Below are 18,353 nucleotides of genomic sequence, written 5' to 3' on the forward strand. Positions count from 1 at the left end.
TGAGTTGACCACCCTTGAGTAAGAGGGTCAATGCTACCATCAGTATCCAGACTGAGTCAGGATCAGGATTCAAGAGTGACTCTGCAGAAGTCAGGGAAGCAATGAAATGGGGGGGATTTGGGGGATTTTTCTGAGCAGGGGAAATGAATGAAGTGGAGGCAGGTGATGGGGTCAGAGGAAGGGGGACACCACCCTCACAGACAGAGAGAGAGTCACCAATCACTGTCTGTGGGAGCAAACTGGAGTTGTCTGTGGATGTAAAGATATACTCCTAGACTGGCCTCAAACTAGACTCAACCTAAGCTTCTCATTTATATCACGAATCACGTGATTGGATCTTGATTTCACAGCAATCCAGATTCACACTCCTCCTCCAGACATGTGTGGCCCCCAGCAGATGTTCTCTCTCTCTCTATAAGAGCTCCATCAGTCCTGCAGCATCGTCGGCGCCGACTCCTCACCAGGATGTGATGTCCGTCTGATCACTGGACTCTCTGTCGAGGAGGAATCAGCAGAAGCCCTGGACAGGTAAACCAATTTTCAACAATATTTTGTATTTGTGAAAAAAATATTTCAGTGAAGCAAAACTAACAAATTGAGGTATTAACATATGTTATGTTAAATGAATATGAATCTATCACAGGTGGCAATCAAATGAAAACTAAAAATAAAGAAAAATATAGTTAATTGAATGGGAAAAAAAACATCGGAAAAAATTGCATATAAAAATATTGATAGATTGATCATTAACTGCTTGTTGCAATATATAACCCATTATAATTATACTATAAAATGTATATACAAAAGTAAGTACCCCAATTTACTTTCAACAAATTGTAGTAATGCTGAACCTTTTATTTAAAAAAATATTTGCTATATATTTGGAAAAGTTCTGATGATATTTGTGCATACTTGTACCCCAATTTATTTAATTTTTTTGGTATTTGGAAAAATACTTTGAAACTCTAGTAACAGGACAATTATATACACATTTATTGTAGATAAAAAAGTAAGAGGACTTTCCTGAAGATTCATTGGCATTCAATGCATTGCATGTCATTGTTGTGCCGTTTGACTCTTGTAGTTTAAATTGAAGACACAGTGTAACACTGATCGGAGAGTCAAAGCAGCAAGGTCACTTCTCTCTCACAGAAGACTCATGGTCATGAGCTAAAGAACTAAATGGAAGCAGTCTCTTACTCTTTAAAATGAGACCCAACAATTATACAGAAGATATTTCACGAATCTAACTTTGTGTTGAAGAGACGTTGTTGCTCATCAGATTTACAATAAATTCACTCAGAGAACAGTGTGTTAAAATGTATGAATGTATTTGGGTCAGACTCTCAGTGGGACAGCACAGATACTGTGGTGATCCTGATTTTACTGTGCTAACAAGAAATGTTCCCCACTTTGACGCAGCATTTTAGTCTGTTTGCTTTTTAGTCCTCAGAAGATTTGGTGAGTGAGCGCAGAAATAACCTTGCTTCATAGTGCAAGATTAAAACTTCAAATAGTCAAATATGGATGGACAACAAAAATATAGAAAAAAAAGAAGAATAAAATAAGCGTTAATCTAACAAACTGTTATTTTTGAGAATCACTCGATCAGAACTTCATTTGTTTCTTTATACATTTTAAGTATGAAGTAACACATGAAACCGTAAAGTGACCATGTTTTCGCAAAAAATAATGTTTTGCTAGAATAGAATAAAACTTGCTCGTTGGATATTTATTTTACGTTTTTTTGTTTTTACGATTGTTTTGTTTCATTTTATTTGAAATGACAAAGATTTGTTTCCAATAACTGACATTTATTGCTTAATTTCTAATTTTAGTCTTTAAAATAATTAAAGATAACAATAATCACCAAAAGAAATCATTTAATAAAATGGCATGGATTAATGGTCAATAAAATATGATGAGAGAAAACAATAACAATAATAATAATAGTGGCCTACTTTCACAGAGTTGCTCTCCCCGTGTGCGCGTGGGTCTTCTCTGGTTTCCAGCTATGCCCTCTGCGTGTGTGTCCTGCGATGGACTGGCGACCTGTCCAGGGTGTATTCCTGCCTCTCTCCCAATGACTGCTGGGATGGGCTCCAGCACGCCCCGCATCCCTGAACGGGACCAAGCCTCTGTTAACCCATGATGGATGTATGCATAATAATATTGAAAAATAAATTATAATGAACTTTATTTTTCATATTTATTATTTAAACAAAGTAAGAAAAAAGTATGAATTTCTGTTCATACTTTACTGCTCATTACAGTACTAAATCATGAATGAAACTACATGAATTGTTCATCACTTCACTGACCTGTCCTGCTCTAGTGTTTTTGTGGCACTGGACAAATGAAGTGTTTATCGCCTGAAGAGTCTAGGCGGAAAAACACAGCCAGCTGATTGATAAAGCGACAGATTGCTCATATTTAGAAACAGTTTCCTAACCGCAGCCGCTGGAAGGCAACAAAACTATCAATTTCCTGGAAGATTGCCGCCTTGCTGGTCGTGAGGAAACATCTGCTTGACCCATCCATGGACGCACGATCATCAGAGGATGTGACAATTGGTTTGTTGAGAGCCTAAGAAGAGCTTCGCTTCGCTTGTCACATGCTGTAGTCATTACTTTTAGACACAAACGCAGGGTCCTTGCTAACCGTGGTGACACAATATGCGACAGCCCTGGAGAAGCATAGGAGACGCATGACACTGTTGATGGCATGTCAGGTAAAGGAATGACAGACGTGGTGAGGAGTAGCCACAGGATGCTGCTGCTTTTGCTTTGTATTTTATGATGTGCCACTCATGACTTCCAGGGCACCGCAAGTTAGCGGAGGGCGCTATGTATTGCCGCAGTGACTAAAGGAAGGGAACTCTGGATTGTCTCCCCGTCTGTGTCCCAAGTTCCCTGTTGAATATACAGTCGCCTCTGTTAGACGCCTTGGGAGTCACAGGAAACGTTAAAGACGGTGAAGAATAAAGATCATTCTGTGGAGCAGTTTTTTACATGAAGACTTGCAGTTGGTTCTAGCGCAGGACGAAAACCTGGATTCATGATGACTGGCGGCAATAAGGACGCCTTCCCCTTGGTGTTGTGTTCAAGTGCTCCACATGTGGGCTCCTGGTTGTTCATCATGATGTACAAGTCCGGTTCTTTGGAGGTTTCTCCCTCACAGTTGTGCCGATTTGTTGACTTCAGATATCACCATGGACCAGAACATCACCGGCGAAAAGACAAGCCAACCTGCCTCATTGAGCCTGCAGGAGACTTCCCCACCCCAGCAGAACATCACCTATGTTGACTTCTACCTCCACAAGCGATCCGTGGCGGCCATCTTCACCGTCTCCTATCTGCTCATCTTCCTGGTGTGCATGGTGGGAAACGGCATTGTGTGTTTCATCGTGCTGCGCAGCAAGAACATGCGCACAGTCACCAACCTGTTCATCCTCAACCTTGCCATCAGCGACCTGCTGGTGGGCATCTTCTGCATGCCAACCACTCTTGTGGACAACATCATTACAGGTGCGTGAGTTTGGAAGACAATATTTATCATGTCAGAGCAGAAACTCCAGTTTGATCCCTCACCAAGGACTAGAATGGGTATTCCTAGGTTTCCTTTAGAACAGTGATCTAGAAACCTGCCCAAATAGAGTGCCATACTTCACAAGAAGCAAGAGTGTCCTGAAAGACTCAACCAACGAGAGGAGTGACCCAAATTGTTCCCCTCTGTACTTGCTGTTGGGTGTTTGCGCCACCTAAAGCTCTCAGGGAGCGGATGAATTGAGAGGGTGACAATGAATGTCTGTGTCTTATCTTCGACGCTACAATGATTGGCCTTTGCGTCTGATGCCCCTCTGCAGGTTGGCCGTTCGGAAACCTTGTTTGTAAGCTGAGTGGAATGGTTCAGGGAATTTCTGTGTCGGCTTCTGTCTTCACACTGGTGGCCATCGCCATAGACAGGTGAGGAAGACACAGCAGATACAAGTTTTAGTGCCCTGAAATGTTGCTGTGAAGCAAACGTCTGGTATCTTGAAGTGCATCTGCGATCAGGGTTCAGTGTTGTAAGTTCCATTCCATCCATCTGGGCAAGCAAGTGCTCGCCTGACCGTCTAGTTTGAGTCAAGGCTGGCTTCAGAACTGCGTCATTGTCCATTGCCTTCTCTTGTTACAGCTTTGGTCTCAATCTCCTTGAATCTCCAGGTTCCGCTGCATCGTCTACCCATTCAAGCAGAAGTTCACCATCACCACCTCCAAGCTGATCATCGTCATCATATGGGTCCTGGCGGTGTTCATGATGTGTCCCTCTGGGGTGATGCTGCAGGTCACAAAGGAGCACGGAGTCCGAATCATCCAAGGAAACGACAACAAGACCCTCCCCTTCTACTGGTGTCGGGAGAACTGGCCCAACCAGGAGATGCGGAAGGTTTACACCACCGTGCTGTTTGCCAGCATCTACCTGGCCCCCCTGAGCCTGATCGTCATCATGTACGCCCGGATTGGATTCATCCTTTTCAAGACGACTGTCCCCCAATCGAGGGGCAGCGACACCATGTCTGATGGCAGCAGCCACAAGACACTTGGCGTGGATCGTCGCCATGTCGTTTCCAGGAAAAAGAAGAGGGTGATCGTGATGCTTCTGATTGTGGCTTTGCTGTTTATCGTGTCGTGGTTGCCGCTGTGGACCCTGATGATGCTGAGCGACTACGCCAGCTTGACGGAGCACCAGTACCGGGTCATCAACATCTATGTGTACCCGTTGGCTCACTGGCTTGCCTTCTTCAACAGCAGCGTCAACCCCATCATCTATGGGTTCTTCAACGAGAACTTCAGGAGGGGCTTTCAAGCGGCTTTCAAGCTCCAGTTGTGCTCCGGAAGCATGGAGAATCCATTCCCACATCGCATCCGCGGCAACGCAGTGCTCCCCATGCATCCTGCTATGCAGCTGAAGTCAGGCTCGAGGTTTGACGTGGTTTCAGTCTCACGGAAAAAAAGCTTGTCTCGGGAGGGAGGGCGCGTGTCTGGGAAAAGCGACGTTAAAGAACCTGACATGATCTTGGAAGATTTGGAGAACGTTTCCCAGATCTAAGAATAAACAGACAAGGCCAAATCTGACATTGAGCGTAAGAACACTTGTCCAACAAATCTTTACATTAATGCAGTTAACCTGTCGTCTGCAGTGCACTTTCTGTTCACTGTATATATGAATTCTGACAGCCACTACTGTGTCTTAGTGCGCCAGTCGTGTGTCTTTACTGATGAACACTGGTATGTGTGGTACTGTTCAAGGGCCAACTGATGAGAAGCAAGCCTTCCCTTCATTGAACGGTTAGCAAGGATGAAATGTAATTTAAGTTCCTATTTGGAATCTTAGTGTGAGCAAGTCGACAGGTTTTTGTGAATCGGTAGTTGCAGGCCACAGTGGTTGTTCTCACCTGAAAACATGGGGAATAAGTACTGACTCGGATCATGGAGCACTGGTGGAAGACGGTCTTCTACGATGTGTCCTTCCAAGGATTAGTGGGTCCAGACGTCCCCTTCTTAGTAGCGTTACCGACATTTCCTGAAAAATCACTGTCACCAGTGAATGAGTCAGATACGCGGATGTCAGTGATTAGAGGTGGTGGAGATTGAAAGGTATCCATGGAATTAAAATTGAAGCTTCGGCCCGTATGGAGGTGTGAGAAGCCTGACAGACTATGAGAGCGGGGTGATGGACGTTGTTAAGTGTGTCACACAGCAAGGGTGTGTTAGAGTTCAGCCTGGTAAATCCAGAAGGAACCTGGAGGTGTTGTGAGAAGTGGAGGGAAACCTTTCTTCATCTGAGTCCAAACAAGTCACAAGCTTGAGATGTAGCTCTCACCATTCTCTGAACTCAACTCAAACTCGGCTTGACTGAGTAATGCACAGAACTTGCGGTAGCTATGAACAGAGCTCAGAACTGAACAGAGCTTGAGGCGCTTGGTGTCAAACCCAGGTGCAGGACGATTGGTTGGTGGATCAGACTCTATGGTTTCGAATTGGATGCGTACCCTTGCACCTTCAGACCAAGTCCAAGACCTTGAAGGCTGAAGACCAAGACCAATAAGGATCGAGACCAAGGCGGAGGCCAAACTGAATACAGCCCAGCTCCACCAGTGGTTTGTTCAACTGTATTTCCATTCTTGATTTATTTTGAAAAATAAAAGACGACCGTTTCTTTTGCTGTAAGAAATAAATGTATCCATATGACTGATGCTTTTGTACTCTGGATTCAGTTTGGTCTCAGTCTTGGTCCCAAAGTCTTGGTCATGGAGCGTATTCACAGGGTTCAGTGGTCTTGAACACAACACACCCTGGGCCACCATTCTGGTTGTGGATGGAAATGCTTAAAACATATCACTCAGAAATATATTTCCTTCTGTACACCAAAGATTAGATGTCCTTTATTTGTGCTACGGTGAGGAATTCAACCTGTCAGTGCAGCCAATGACAACAAAGACACAACAAATACCCAAGACATTAAAGATATAAACATCAAAGACGTCCACAAAGCATCAGCAAACATAAAAGCAAAACCGTGAAGTCACAAGCTATCAAACAACAAACAATAAGACAACAAATAAATAAATACCTGTGCTATATAAGCAAATATGGCAATAAATAAATACAATATAAGTGAAGTATAAGTAAATAATAATAAATAAATATATAATAACAAATTCAATAAATACATAGATAATGAAAAAGCAAATGATGAACAATCAACAGTGGTCAACAACAGTCCCGTCGGGTGTTACCGTTGTACAACCAGACAGCAGTGAGCAGGAAGGAGCCACGGAATTTGTGAGAATTCCCTCGGGATATCACATGGCTTCATGCAGAGTTACAAGTATCTGTACTGTAACGATTATTAAATGTTGTGATAAAGTGTTGCTAAAACTTCTGACTTGGTTCTCTGAGTTTATTTTTGAAACATTTTTAAACCGTAAACACTGTTCATCTGTTGGAGCAGTTTTTAAAATTTTATGACAATACTTTCATTTACACTTTACTTATCTTCTTTAGAGTTTATTTATGAAAAAAGAAATATTTTGATATTTATACAGTTTTATTATATTTATTTTATTCAGAATTTTATTCATAATGTACAGTTTTTCCATTTCTCAAGTTTCCATCAAGGGTATTGTTTTTCTTCTCTTTTTCTTTAGTATTTGATGAACATGACTTGCGCCTGGTTCTGCTGCTGTTTGTTCTTTTCGACCACAAATATCTTTGCACTGATCACATGGTTTCATGTCATTTCACAAGGATTTGGTTTGTTTCCATGTAAGGTTACTGAACACAAATGATACCATAGTAATGAATCAGTTCTAGTCCTTGTATGGGCCCCGGGCCCAATTGTTCTGGAAAAGATGGGCCCCGAGATCAAAAAGGTTGAAGAAGCCCTGGTCTATGGCCTCATCGTTTCAACCGTTTATGGACCACGGGAGCCAACCTGAGTGCATGAATGAGAACATACAAACTCCACACAGGAAGGTTTCCAGTTCCCCAGTTGACTCTTTCCACCTCGTGGAGTCCAGTAATGTAACATGATCAAGCGGTCACTCAACTTTTCATCTTCATAGATTGTCTCATGATGAGGTTTCTTCACAGGTTCTGTCCATGCCGAGAACTGTGCCGTGATTAATGTTGCGGCAGATGAGCCGTCAACCTGTTGGGACCTTCACAGCTCTCAATTAAAGCTGAGTCATCGGGACCACAGGGAGAAACTGGACTGTCAACAGATTAACTTCCGAAGCCACTAATCTCCATTAGTGTGTCTCACTTCTTTATCAGCTCTGGTGAGATGTTGTCTCCCAGAGCAGCTGCCCACTGTGATAATCAGTAAACAGCTCAGTGAGGATACTTGGATCTGTTCAACCTGCTCCATCGACCACAGAGCCCTGCCAGAACTTCTTCATTGAAGAATGTAACCACTGTTTGCTCATGGAGAAGTCAACATGAACATGTCATTTCTTAGTCATTTCATTGAAAACCAATGTAGGTAATTCTTTAACAACTTCATTGTGAATATGCATCACATGCAGCCCTACGCCCCAATCTCAACGTACTGAATAAGCTGGTACGTCTGAAATATTCAGACGGCAGAAGAAGACTTTCTGAGGAGACTTGACCAAAATACACTCCATCAGTGTCTGATCCAGAAACTAACCGTGATAAAAGACTTGGTTAATGAATGAAAACCAGTTTGTGAGCTTGTTCAACTATCTAGTCTGTGACGGACTTGTGGAACCTTCAGGTCTGTAATAGACTTGTGGACGATTGAGCATGAAATTGACTTGTAGGATTATCAAGTCTGTGCCTGACTTGGGGAACTATTGAGTCTTAAATAGACTGATGGAACTATCAAGTCTGTGATGGACTTGTGGAACTATTGAGTCACTGAGGTCACTGACTTGTCAAGTCAGAAACCCACATTCGCTGAAAAAACTCCCGGTGTGCTCAGAAAACGGATCACGCTCCAAGAAATGTGAAGAAGATTCCCACAAACTAACGCCATAAACAGTATCGGTTGTATTTTGTGCCGCGTAGATTCTTCATCGAATCATCATTAATGTATTTACATGCTGGATGGAGCAGCTTGTCACAACATGTTTGACACGTGAACTGACGTGGATGATCAGCATGGTGTTGAGTGGGTGGGTACAGCCCTCCTCTCCCCCGAACCTTCTGACGCTTGACGTCTTGAAGCACCCTGCAGACGTGAGTGTGAACACGCGACACGATGACGTCATCAGAGCCTCACCGTGGCCTGAAGACCTCACGACTAATGCGGTAATATGACCGACTTCAGGTGACTGTGATAATCCACCAGCAGCACCCTCTATTGGCTGATGTGGGTACTACATCTGCGGTTTGTTAGTTGGACCCAGAATAGTTTATCTGGCTCTGGAATACAACTTGAATGTTGTGTTTGCATGTTGAGCTACGCCTTCCATTCTTGTTTTAGAAACGGGAGATCGTTTGGCGCCCTCTAGTGGTGGTAACCCTGCATCATCCTACTTAAAAGGACCAACAAAACTTGCTCCTTTCTTTGCCATCAGCTCAGCTCTGAATCTGTAACTCAGTGGTCACACACATGTGGCACCAGGCAGCTGACAGACAGTCGGGCTTTGAAAGTTATGTTAACCTTCCTATCATAATTGTCATGTTTGATGATGTGTTTCCTCTCTTGTGACACTGTTACTCATCACTGTGAAGATTCAGACGAATATTATTTATTATCCATATATATACAGCAATTCATTTAAGTCAACAATAAGAAGCAACAACAGGACGCTGAGAGTTCTCTGAAGCATCTGATGGACCCTCAACAGATTTCCATGGGAGATAAAGGGCTATAATTCTACCTCTGCCGTGTTGACTTTCCACTAACTGTAGACTCGCAGCAGACCGACCTACTTTTTGAACACGACTTCTGAGGCAGCCTGCCTCTATAGTCTGACTGCTCAGGTGAAAATAGTCCGACTAAACTCATGGTAGCCCCTCGAGTCCTGTAGAGCCCTTGGAGTGGATCAGAGCTGCAGAAAGGCTGGTGGCGCCTGCTGTAAATAATGAGAAACGTTCATTATTTTTCACAGTTTCACTTTCGTGATCAGCTAATGTGATCTAGGTCCACGTTAGCAGTGGGCTCACTTCTCTGCGATTGAAGTCCTGTTGAGTGGAGAGCTGCGTTGTCCTTGATGACCCCTCAAACACATACAGATGTCTATTGATCTGACACTTAGTCTCACAGTCTACGTACATCCAGACCTCCTCCCAAAGACTGGAGTTTGATCCACCAGCTGATGGCATGTCTCTTTAAATGATTTATTTTTTTATTGTATTTTCACTGAAGCAACTGCAAAACACTATTGTGTTTACCTCACAATTCAATGTTTGTTTGTTTGTGATTTGAAATAAAATAAATTGTGGAAAGGAAACAGCCTGTGTGGAAAGCACAAGTCGCTTTGAGAAATGACTGTGTCCCCACGTCACTGAAGACTTGCTCTCTGGAGTGAATCCCTCATGAACGAACCACCACTCGACACAGATCGGACCGTCTGACCGTTGGACTCGTCCAGTGACAGCGATGTCCCTGGGGGCAGACCCCCTGCAATCCTAGAGTTCTGGCATTAAAAAAAAGGATGCACTTGCTTTTTTTTTAGAAAAAAAAACTGACATATGATCAGCTGGATTTTATGGTTAAAATTTATTTTCCAAATGTTCCAAGTTGTACATGATTCCAGGGATTGTCTCGACAATGAAAACCCACATCCCTTCCCCACACACACACATGCACACACGTTTGTCTCGCTATTTTTGTGAGGACCTCTCACCCTTAACCATCCAAAACCAGTGGCAAACCTTAACCAGGACCCAAACTTACACTCCGTTATAATAACGTACTTTTACTTGTGTCTTAACCCTCTAAACCGTGTGAGGACAGGCCAAAAATGTCCTCACAAGTATAGCAAAACATACACACACGTGTTCGTCTTCCTATCTTAGTGAGGACTGTCATTGACAGACATTGACATGACCCCTTCCCCAGCCTTTCCCCCTAACCATCAACAACAAATGGCTAAACTTAGCCTTTACTCTGAACCAAACTAAAACCCAATGATAATAACCCAGCTTTTTTGTAGTTTTAACCCGCAAACTGAGGCTTGACAAAGTGAGGACCGGCCAAAATGTCCTCACTTTGCAAACATGTCTTCACTCCTTAAAAGCCCATACAAGTTCTCACAAAGATAGAAGTACAAGTACACCCCCCTCTCTCTCACACACAAACACTGATACGCTGCAGAATGTCGCTTTGTTACTTACACGCAAAATGACTCCATCAAGTATCAGAAACGGACAAAAGTGATTTTTGTCTTTTATCAAAAACCCACATTCACTGAAAAGCTCCCGGTGTGCTCACATGGAGACAAAACGGATCATGCTCCGAGAAATATGAAGAAGATTCCCACAAACGGACGTCATGTCACGGCGACCGAGGCGGAGGAGAGAACCACCGTGGACCAGAAAATGACAAATCAACACGAATGCGAGGCAGACGGTGAACGTGTCGTCGGTAGAAAAAGCAGAAGTGAGTCTTTTAGAAAATGGAAACGATCGGAGTGAGGACGCAACACAGTTAGAAAAGAATGCTGTGGTGGTTCAACCCTGGTCCTTTGTGGTGTTTTGCTGCTCATTGTCGTACAGGTGAGAGCGGAGTGGTGCCGGCAGACCTTGGTAACCGCTGTCGTCCGTGGACTCTTGTTTTAGCTGCGCTGGCGATGACTTCACTGTAGAAGACAGGAAGGCATCAACACGTGCCGAGTGAAACAGTGCCACGTGGTGTTTTACTGACAGAACCAATTTGATGATTTTATTATTTGCATATGAAAACCTGATGGTCCGTCTGCTTATGTTTCGTACCTACCGCGGGATGATAACGCCACATCTGGCAGCTACGATCAGGGTTTTCCTTTTCATGTTTAAATAAACAAGAGAAAATTGAAGTGAAGGATTTGGTGGCGCTTTCTGCCACATGTGTAACACTTATTTGTGCAAAATACATTGGGTTGTTTCCGAAGTTTATGCCTGTTCTATCCTGCAATCTGCGGAACAACGGGTCAGTATTGGTTGACATTTATTGGTCATTGCTTTCATTTGATATTATAGTATTAGTCAACAAGTTGTGGTACTGAAGCTAGTGTTGTAGTACACGGGAATGGTCTCGGTCACGAGACAGGTGTCAATATCTTTGTTTTTTTTCCCTCTGCCTTGTCTCGGTCTCAAATACATTTTACTTGGTCTCTTGTCTGGGTGGACTCAGCATTTCTATTCAAGACCGGTCGAGAGAGAGAGAAACCTGCCATGATCAGAAAAAGTATTCTGGCTTTTTGTTCAGTTTTGTTGTGTTTTCTCAGTGACGTGTATCAAGGGTCTGAAACTGATCCACAAAAGGGCCACGGTGGGAGGATGTTTTTGTTCCTTACTTCTCAGGAGGAGACCCAAGCACCATGGAGGAGTCTGGAGGCTGTTGACTGTCTGGCTGGTTCTGTTTGTTTCAGCTCAGACCTGACCGTTTGGCCAGTGAGATATACTGTCTTGGTCTTGTCTCAGTCTTCACCTCCAAATGTCTTAGTCTCGTTTTGGTCTTGATCTCCAAACGCCTCTGTCTTGTTCCTCTCCAGTATTGATACTTTGTAATGTAATCTCTGTAGACGTACAGTTTACCACAGTACTCTCCACTATTGTTGACAGCGCTGTGCTTCAGTACGACAGTGAAGTCCGAGGAGGTGATACAGTCGTCATGAGTGAGGGGCCAAGACCTGTGTCTGTGTCACCTGGGTGGACATATTGGGTTGTGTTGGCTGCAAACTCACCTTGTCTCGGTACGAACTGGTCTTCAGTGCTGCCTCCGTTATTGCTTTGACTGGCAGCCATTGCTTTTTCCTGCTCGGCCTCCGTCACGATTCTCTGTCTGGCGCTTTCGAAGACTGATTTAATGACAATGGAGTCCTCGTAGATCTGCGGAGGCAAATACAGATGCCTTTATTTCAATTGCTTCGACGTCGCAGGAGGACATTCTCGATTCACTCGCCTGAGATCCCTCCAGGTTGTAGGTCTGAGCGTTGTGACACAGCAGGAAGACATCCTTCTCCAAGTCGCCGACGCTCCTGTATTTATGGTTACGCACACGTTCCTGTCACACACAAGGAGGAGGATAAGAGGGGACTAATCTCTGGCCCGAATCGATCTCCGAAGTGGAAGTACGAGGTTGATGGGGAAAGACAATTGGTTTTTGCTGAAGCACTGCATGTGCAAGAGACCTTCATATCGTGGACCCCCCCAAAAAAAAGGAATAAAGACGTGCATCTGCTCCGTGTGTGACCTGACTCCTGAAATGAAGATTACCAGTTCGTATGTGCTTCTCTCTGAGACAGTGATCTGAGTTCAGTACCATTTCTGCCACACTTGTAATGTCAGTCATCATGTCTCGAGTGCCCTTTCGCCAACACGCACCCTGATCCTCCTGAAGTCCACAGGCTTCCGGATCAGCTCATAGTACTCTGGCACCTCCTTCTTGGACGGCAGTTGGACGAAGCCTTTGCTGATCTGCCGGCCCACTCTGGAACAGAGAGACATGAGAGCATGCATCAGAGCTCAGCGTTGGAAAGCAAAACCAAACCACTTGGAACGATTCCTTGAATGATCCGTCTCCTGCAGGGTCAGGTTGTAAAAGCCATGGCTCACCTCAGTAATAGGAGGTCATTCAAGCAGGGAGTTGCAGCCCCCGCACCGTCTCAAAGGACTAACTCAGAACCTGCCTCAGATGCCCTCCAGCTGATGTTCTGAGGATGATATCTCCCTGCATTTAGCAAAAGTGCCTGAGCTGAGATCGTCCATCAGAACCCGCTCTTCCTTGGTAGTAAGAACCCTCTCTGATATTGAGCCAGGAGATTCAGGAAGTGAACCACTCACACGTGTAAATCAGATGGAGAGAAATGGCTCACCCGTCCTTGTAGTTGATCACCATGTCCACTAGGGTGTTCAGTAGTCTGGTGAGTTCAGGAGGGTTGGGAGGCAGCTTCTCCGCAGGGGGGCGGCCTCGCTTCCTCTTGACCTTTTCACCGGCTTCTTGTCCGGCCTGGAGCGCCTTCTGTGGAGGCTGGTCGCCCTTGCGCTTCTTCAGACTGATGTCCTCCTCCATTTCCTCCGGGGAACCGTTCTCTGCTGTGTCAGGCTGCGGAGAGAGCAACCAGGAAACTCTGCGATGAATGAAAGTCCGTCCATGAGATTTCTGAACCAAAAACTGGGTTGCACGTGTCCTGCCAGAAGAATCAACAAAACCGATTCATCGTCCCTCATGAAACCGGCACGATAATCAGCTTTTCCTTCCCAAACTGCGGAAAGTTCTTTTTACGAGAGAAACTTTCAGAGGACATTGTGTTCTAGAAGAAAGCAGACATCCTGTGGTGACTGTCGTCTTCTGCCAAACATCGTTTTAGTGTCGGCTTTTAACAACCCTGTGAAGTTCCTTGGTCGACCTCCATTCTCTGATAATGTCCCACAAATCAGCCTTCATGAAAGATTTGTGTCTTTCAGAGGTTGTGTGGGATTTTCAAAACAAACTTTAGAACCCAAGTGTCAAGTGATCAGAACACATGCCCCAAGACATCTCAATATATATATATATATATATATAGTATATCTTACCATTAAAATTCGCAATTTAGGAGCGTCACAAGACTGTCTTCATTCATTTACACTTATTCTCAATTATTGCTTCGAAAAAAAAAAAAGAACACATTATGCATGCTAGTTTTGTGATGGAATATTTTCTTGACAGTAAGAGTAAACATTCCATTCTTCTAAATGATGCATCACCGATTTTGATATATCTGTTACCATTTACACTCTTTTGATCAACAACCTCCTGTATGAAAAGAAAATAGTAAACTCCGGATCACCAAAGTTATATTGGAATTTAATAACCATTAATATCCATTATCATTATTTTTTCTAATATGAATCATCATGAATGATCGTTCTCGAATCTCACGTTAACTAATTTATTAAATAATGATTCTATATATATATATATATACACTACTTCATGTCGACCTACTGTACATGTTTACTTTACAGTGTTGACATACAAATTATCATTATAAGTTAAAAAAAAGATTTTTTTTTTTTAATTTAACTATTGATCTTTTGGTTTGGTATCTTAAAAGCAATGTTGGCAGTGTACAGAGTATGTGGAAAACGGTGCATCTTCAGGTCTGTCTTGGTGAGGAAAGAGCTGAGCCAGAAGACTGACCAGTAGGTTTCACCTCCAACTTGTGGTCACCAGTTTTGTAGTGACCCAAAGAGCAAGAGTTTTCTCTGACTGGACTATAGAGTGAGATGTTGAGTCATCTAGGGGAGACTCAAGAGAAGGACCAATGCACCCTGAAGAGAAGACCGTCAGATTAACCTGTAAGGAGGCCAAGCTCCTCGATCATGAAAAGTCAGTGGAGGTGGCAACTTGTCCGTTCGTCTCTTGGATGCCACTTTAATGAGGAAGGTGTCTAGAAAAGGCATATGTCACTCCTCCTCTCTTCATGCGTCTCCATCCACTCTCACCACGGCTCCTCAAGGGTCAACCCTCACTGTTGTGTTCCTTTGGTGCAGCTTTTATTCGTGTTCTTCTCTGAATTTTTTGTCATATGCAACATCTGCTGAGAGCACCACCTAGATCCTACAGAAAAATAGTTCTTTTTCCACGACATGGGTCATTCTGTCTAATTTTGAACAGGTGTCGTGAGTCAAAGTTTGTCTGGTCTCACAAGTGTGAGTTGTAAATCTTGCAAGGGACTCAAGTTCACCACCAAGTTCGACAAGAATGACGATCAGCTCACTCCTCGTTTCCAAGCGAGTCTGTGGTTTTTGGTTCCAAAAATAAAAGAGCACATACTCATGAGTGCCCCTGCGTAATGCTGAAGAAATGTGAGCTCCAGAACAGCATGTTTGATTGATTATCAATATACCGTTTTGGAGCTCAGTTTAACGGCAAAACAGACGTCGACATGAAGGACGTTCATGCCGCAGACTTGAGCAGGAATGTCTGTCGCTCTGGTTGAAGATCTGCTGCAGCCGCTGTTTTCCCCCACAAAGGCAATTAAAAGGCCAGAAACATGAGTATGCATGCAGCGGCAGCGGCGGCGGCGGCGGCAGACAGTCATGGGTGGGGGAGACAGACACAGACATGATGTCCAAATGCAGCACTATTCCTCAAGGGCACCGCGGCGCCTCAAAATCAAACAGATCTGTGAGGCAACAAAAGAAATCCTCGTTGTCATTGCTCGGCAGGAATGTTACCCCTTCCCTCTCCGAGGGGAGAAGACTGGAGGGATCGGGAGTAATCCTCAAAGATGGAGCTGAGAGTGAATGGAAGGTTGGAAAGTGTGTGTGTGTGAGTGGGAAGCTCCATGTCTGCTGTAACAAGCATGCTCTTCCCAGACTAATCTGGCAAAGATTCCCCCTCTCATCTGCCACAACACACACCTTCCTCTCCCTCCCGCGCGCTCACATGCACAGGCAGACACACACACACGCACGCACGCGAGCGCGCGCGCACACACTCACATTTCATCCATCTCTTCCCATGCGACCATGCAGCCCGGCCGTATATCCCAAGAAGGAAGACATGGAGGAGGATATTTACCTGACTGCAATCTGCCGGCTGCTCGACTGCAGCTGTGGGGGAGAGAATTAGCAAGCCAGCATAGCGGCGAGCTGCAAGTCTCTTCATCAGCTGATCACTCAGAAGCAGAGCCCAGAAGGGGGGAGAATCAAATCGCTAGGTTTTCATATACAAATCAATGGGCTGGAGGGAAATACAGATGCCATCTGCAGATCTCTGAAGTCTTTTTCCTGACTCTGGAAGGCCCTGAGCTTCTCTCCCTCGGCATGTTTTTAATACCGACTGGTGCCAGACCTTCTCTCTCCTTTTTTTTTTCCACCCTTTCCATCCGGCTGCCGAAGTCCATTTGTTATCATTACCTCCATTGTTTTGTCCTTACTTTTTCAAAAGGGTTTGGGTGAAAGAGTGTGGATTCCTTTGGGCTGACTAATTCATAAATATGGAGTCAGATTACACTTCAGTCTCGTGCCAAGACACAGAGGAGGGAGAGAAAATCTGCAATAGTGCCGTAATAATTACAGCAGGATCAGGAGAGCTTGGGCCAAAGACATCTGCTTTAGGTTTTTTTGAACAGGGGGAGCTCAGATGTTGCAGGAAAATAGCCCGCGAAGACAATAAAACTGGGCAGCTGAAGGGAGACTGCAGTCTAAATATAAATGCTTTATGTACATTGCAGCAAGTGGAGTTCACCTGGAAAGAAAGGCTTCATCTGAGTCGTCGGCTGGATTCTTTATCCTCACCGAACGAAGGAGTAATAACAAGTTTATATTCAACAACTTGGATAGAGGATGAACTCAATCACCCATGGGTCCGCTGCGTACATTCCAACAAAACGTGACTAAGTGACATTTGTTGCACAAATTGCATCCAAATGTGTCTTGGTTTCCAGAAATTTGTGCAGCTTTCCCAACTCTCTAATCGCAAACGTCCTGACCAGTTGCTCAGTCTGCTGGGGGCGGGTCTGAAGGAAAGTTGACAGGACACAACTGTGCCCTTCATCGACTGTGCAAGTCTATTAAAGCAACACGTATGGGTCCATGAGATCCTTCAGAGGTGCGATCGGCTCGGCGAGTTCTCTTCCAGTTCACTTCGTGTTGATGAAGATTCTCTCTCTATCATTTCTAAATCATTGCTGCTGATCAGGTGCCTGATGTTTGGAAGAAAGAGGCGCGTCTGCACATAAAAACACATTGAGGTGTCATAAACTGAATATCTCCCAGACTGCAATAATATGCCAAATGTTTTCACCATTTCAATTCAGTTTTGGGGGAAAAAACAAAAAGAGCTAGCACCAATGGTGCGCCATTGATCGGGGTGATCAGTCTGCTGTACCAACTAGAAACCGCTGTACATGTCATGACTCTGCTCCTGTTCTGTCCCTTGAGTCATGTTTTGGTTTCTTCCACCTCCCTTCCTGTTTCTTTGGCACACGGCTGGAGCCAATCTACCTCTGATCACCCTGATTATAAAAACACTTGGGCTCCAGCAACGTGTGCCAGATCGTGTCTTCCAGTCCCTGCGGTTCTCCCATTGTTTCCCCTTCCCGGTGATCGCTTCTCCAGTTCCTGGGATTGACTCTTCTTGTTCCCCGGGGTAACTCCTGGTTCTCGTGGCTCTCCTTTTTTCGGTCTCTTGTTCTGTGCGCTAGCTAGCTCATTTAACTCCTCGTCCTCTTGACTCTCCTAGTTTCGGTCTCTCGTGCTGTGAGCTAGCTTACTTTGGATTTTTACGGTGTTAAACCCATTGTGCCTGAGTTTAGTTTTTGTCTCTCCCAGTTTCCATGCGTTTCCTGTTCTCTTTTGTAGTTTACTCTCGGTTCATTTGTACATTCAGCTTTAGTTAGTTTTCTCCCGGTTCTGACGTTTTCTGTTTTGGATTTTTTAATTCATGTTTGTGGACTTCTGCTAGTTTGGTTTCTCCCTTTGGACATTTAGATTTTGCTGTTTTCTCCCGGTTCGGTGACGCTTTCAGTTGTGATTCTGTTTGTTTTATTATTAAATATTATTTCTAACTTGCTCCTGTCTGGCTGAAACTTTCACCACTCGCACTTGGGTCCAGCTCCACGTGGCATTCGCTCCTCGTTCCCTCAAACCGTGACAGTACAACTAGGAACCTACTGCTGCCACAGGAGTGGGCAAATGTCA

The 18,353-nt window shown here is 44.4% G+C and overlaps 2 protein-coding genes and 1 long non-coding RNA gene across 5 annotated transcripts; 1 reads left to right on the forward strand and 2 right to left on the reverse strand.

Annotated features, from left to right (window-relative positions):
- Nucleotides 1-402: 402 nt before the first annotated feature.
- Nucleotides 403-2,427, reverse strand: LOC128769025 (uncharacterized). The gene is made up of 3 exons (XR_008416330.1): nt 2,322-2,427; nt 1,962-2,120; nt 403-520 (listed from the first exon to the last, which is right to left on the reverse strand). It is a non-coding gene; the product is annotated as an uncharacterized LOC128769025 (long non-coding RNA).
- On the forward strand, nt 456-5,091 carry LOC128769016 (neuropeptide FF receptor 2-like). The gene is made up of 4 exons (XM_053882247.1): nt 456-528; nt 3,204-3,527; nt 3,866-3,965; nt 4,206-5,091. The coding sequence occupies exons 2-4, from the start codon at nt 3,212-3,214 to the stop codon at nt 5,089-5,091; spliced, it is 1,302 nt and encodes a 433-aa protein (XP_053738222.1). The 5' UTR covers nt 456-528; nt 3,204-3,211.
- Nucleotides 5,092-10,252: 5,161 nt separating this feature from the next.
- LOC128770940 (probable global transcription activator SNF2L2) lies at nt 10,253-16,495 on the reverse strand. Of its 3 annotated transcripts, none has more exons than XM_053885961.1 (6): nt 16,231-16,495; nt 13,535-13,764; nt 13,044-13,149; nt 12,622-12,723; nt 12,404-12,548; nt 10,253-11,317 (listed from the first exon to the last, which is right to left on the reverse strand). In XM_053885961.1, the coding sequence occupies exons 1-6, from the start codon at nt 16,315-16,317 to the stop codon at nt 11,190-11,192; spliced, it is 798 nt and encodes a 265-aa protein (XP_053741936.1). In that variant the 5' UTR covers nt 16,318-16,495; the 3' UTR covers nt 10,253-11,189. The 3 variants fall into 3 exon arrangements, with proteins under 3 accessions (XP_053741936.1, XP_053741944.1, XP_053741953.1); XM_053885969.1 differs by having other exon boundaries at nt 13,535-13,789; nt 16,231-16,494; XM_053885978.1 differs by lacking the exon at nt 16,231-16,495 and adding an exon at nt 15,001-16,069.
- Between the last annotated feature and the right edge of the window lie 1,858 nt (nt 16,496-18,353).

Source organism: Synchiropus splendidus, chromosome 1 (genome assembly GCF_027744825.2).
Source record: "Synchiropus splendidus isolate RoL2022-P1 chromosome 1, RoL_Sspl_1.0, whole genome shotgun sequence".
Classification (NCBI taxonomy): Eukaryota; Metazoa; Chordata; class Actinopteri; order Syngnathiformes; family Callionymidae; genus Synchiropus; species Synchiropus splendidus.

Excerpts from the sequence above, each read along its gene's own strand:
- LOC128769016 (XM_053882247.1), top strand. The coding sequence starts at position 3,212 with ATGGACCAGAACATCACCGGCGAAAAGACAAGCCAACCTGCCTCATTG. Across the intron at positions 3,528-3,865 it reads TGTGGACAACATCATTACAG|GTTGGCCGTTCGGAAACCTT; the intron begins GTGCGTGAGTTT and ends GCCCCTCTGCAG. Across the intron at positions 3,966-4,205 it reads GTGGCCATCGCCATAGACAG|GTTCCGCTGCATCGTCTACC; the intron begins GTGAGGAAGACA and ends TTGAATCTCCAG.
- LOC128770940 (XM_053885961.1), bottom strand. The coding sequence starts at position 16,317 with ATGAAGAGACTTGCAGCTCGCCGCTATGCTGGCTTGCTAATTCTCTCC. Across the intron at positions 13,765-16,230 it reads AGCCGGCAGATTGCAGTCAG|CCTGACACAGCAGAGAACGG; the intron begins GTAAATATCCTC and ends CTCTCTCCGCAG. Across the intron at positions 11,318-12,403 it reads CCAGTTCGTACCGAGACAAG|TGAAGTCATCGCCAGCGCAG; the intron begins GTGAGTTTGCAG and ends TGTCTTCTACAG.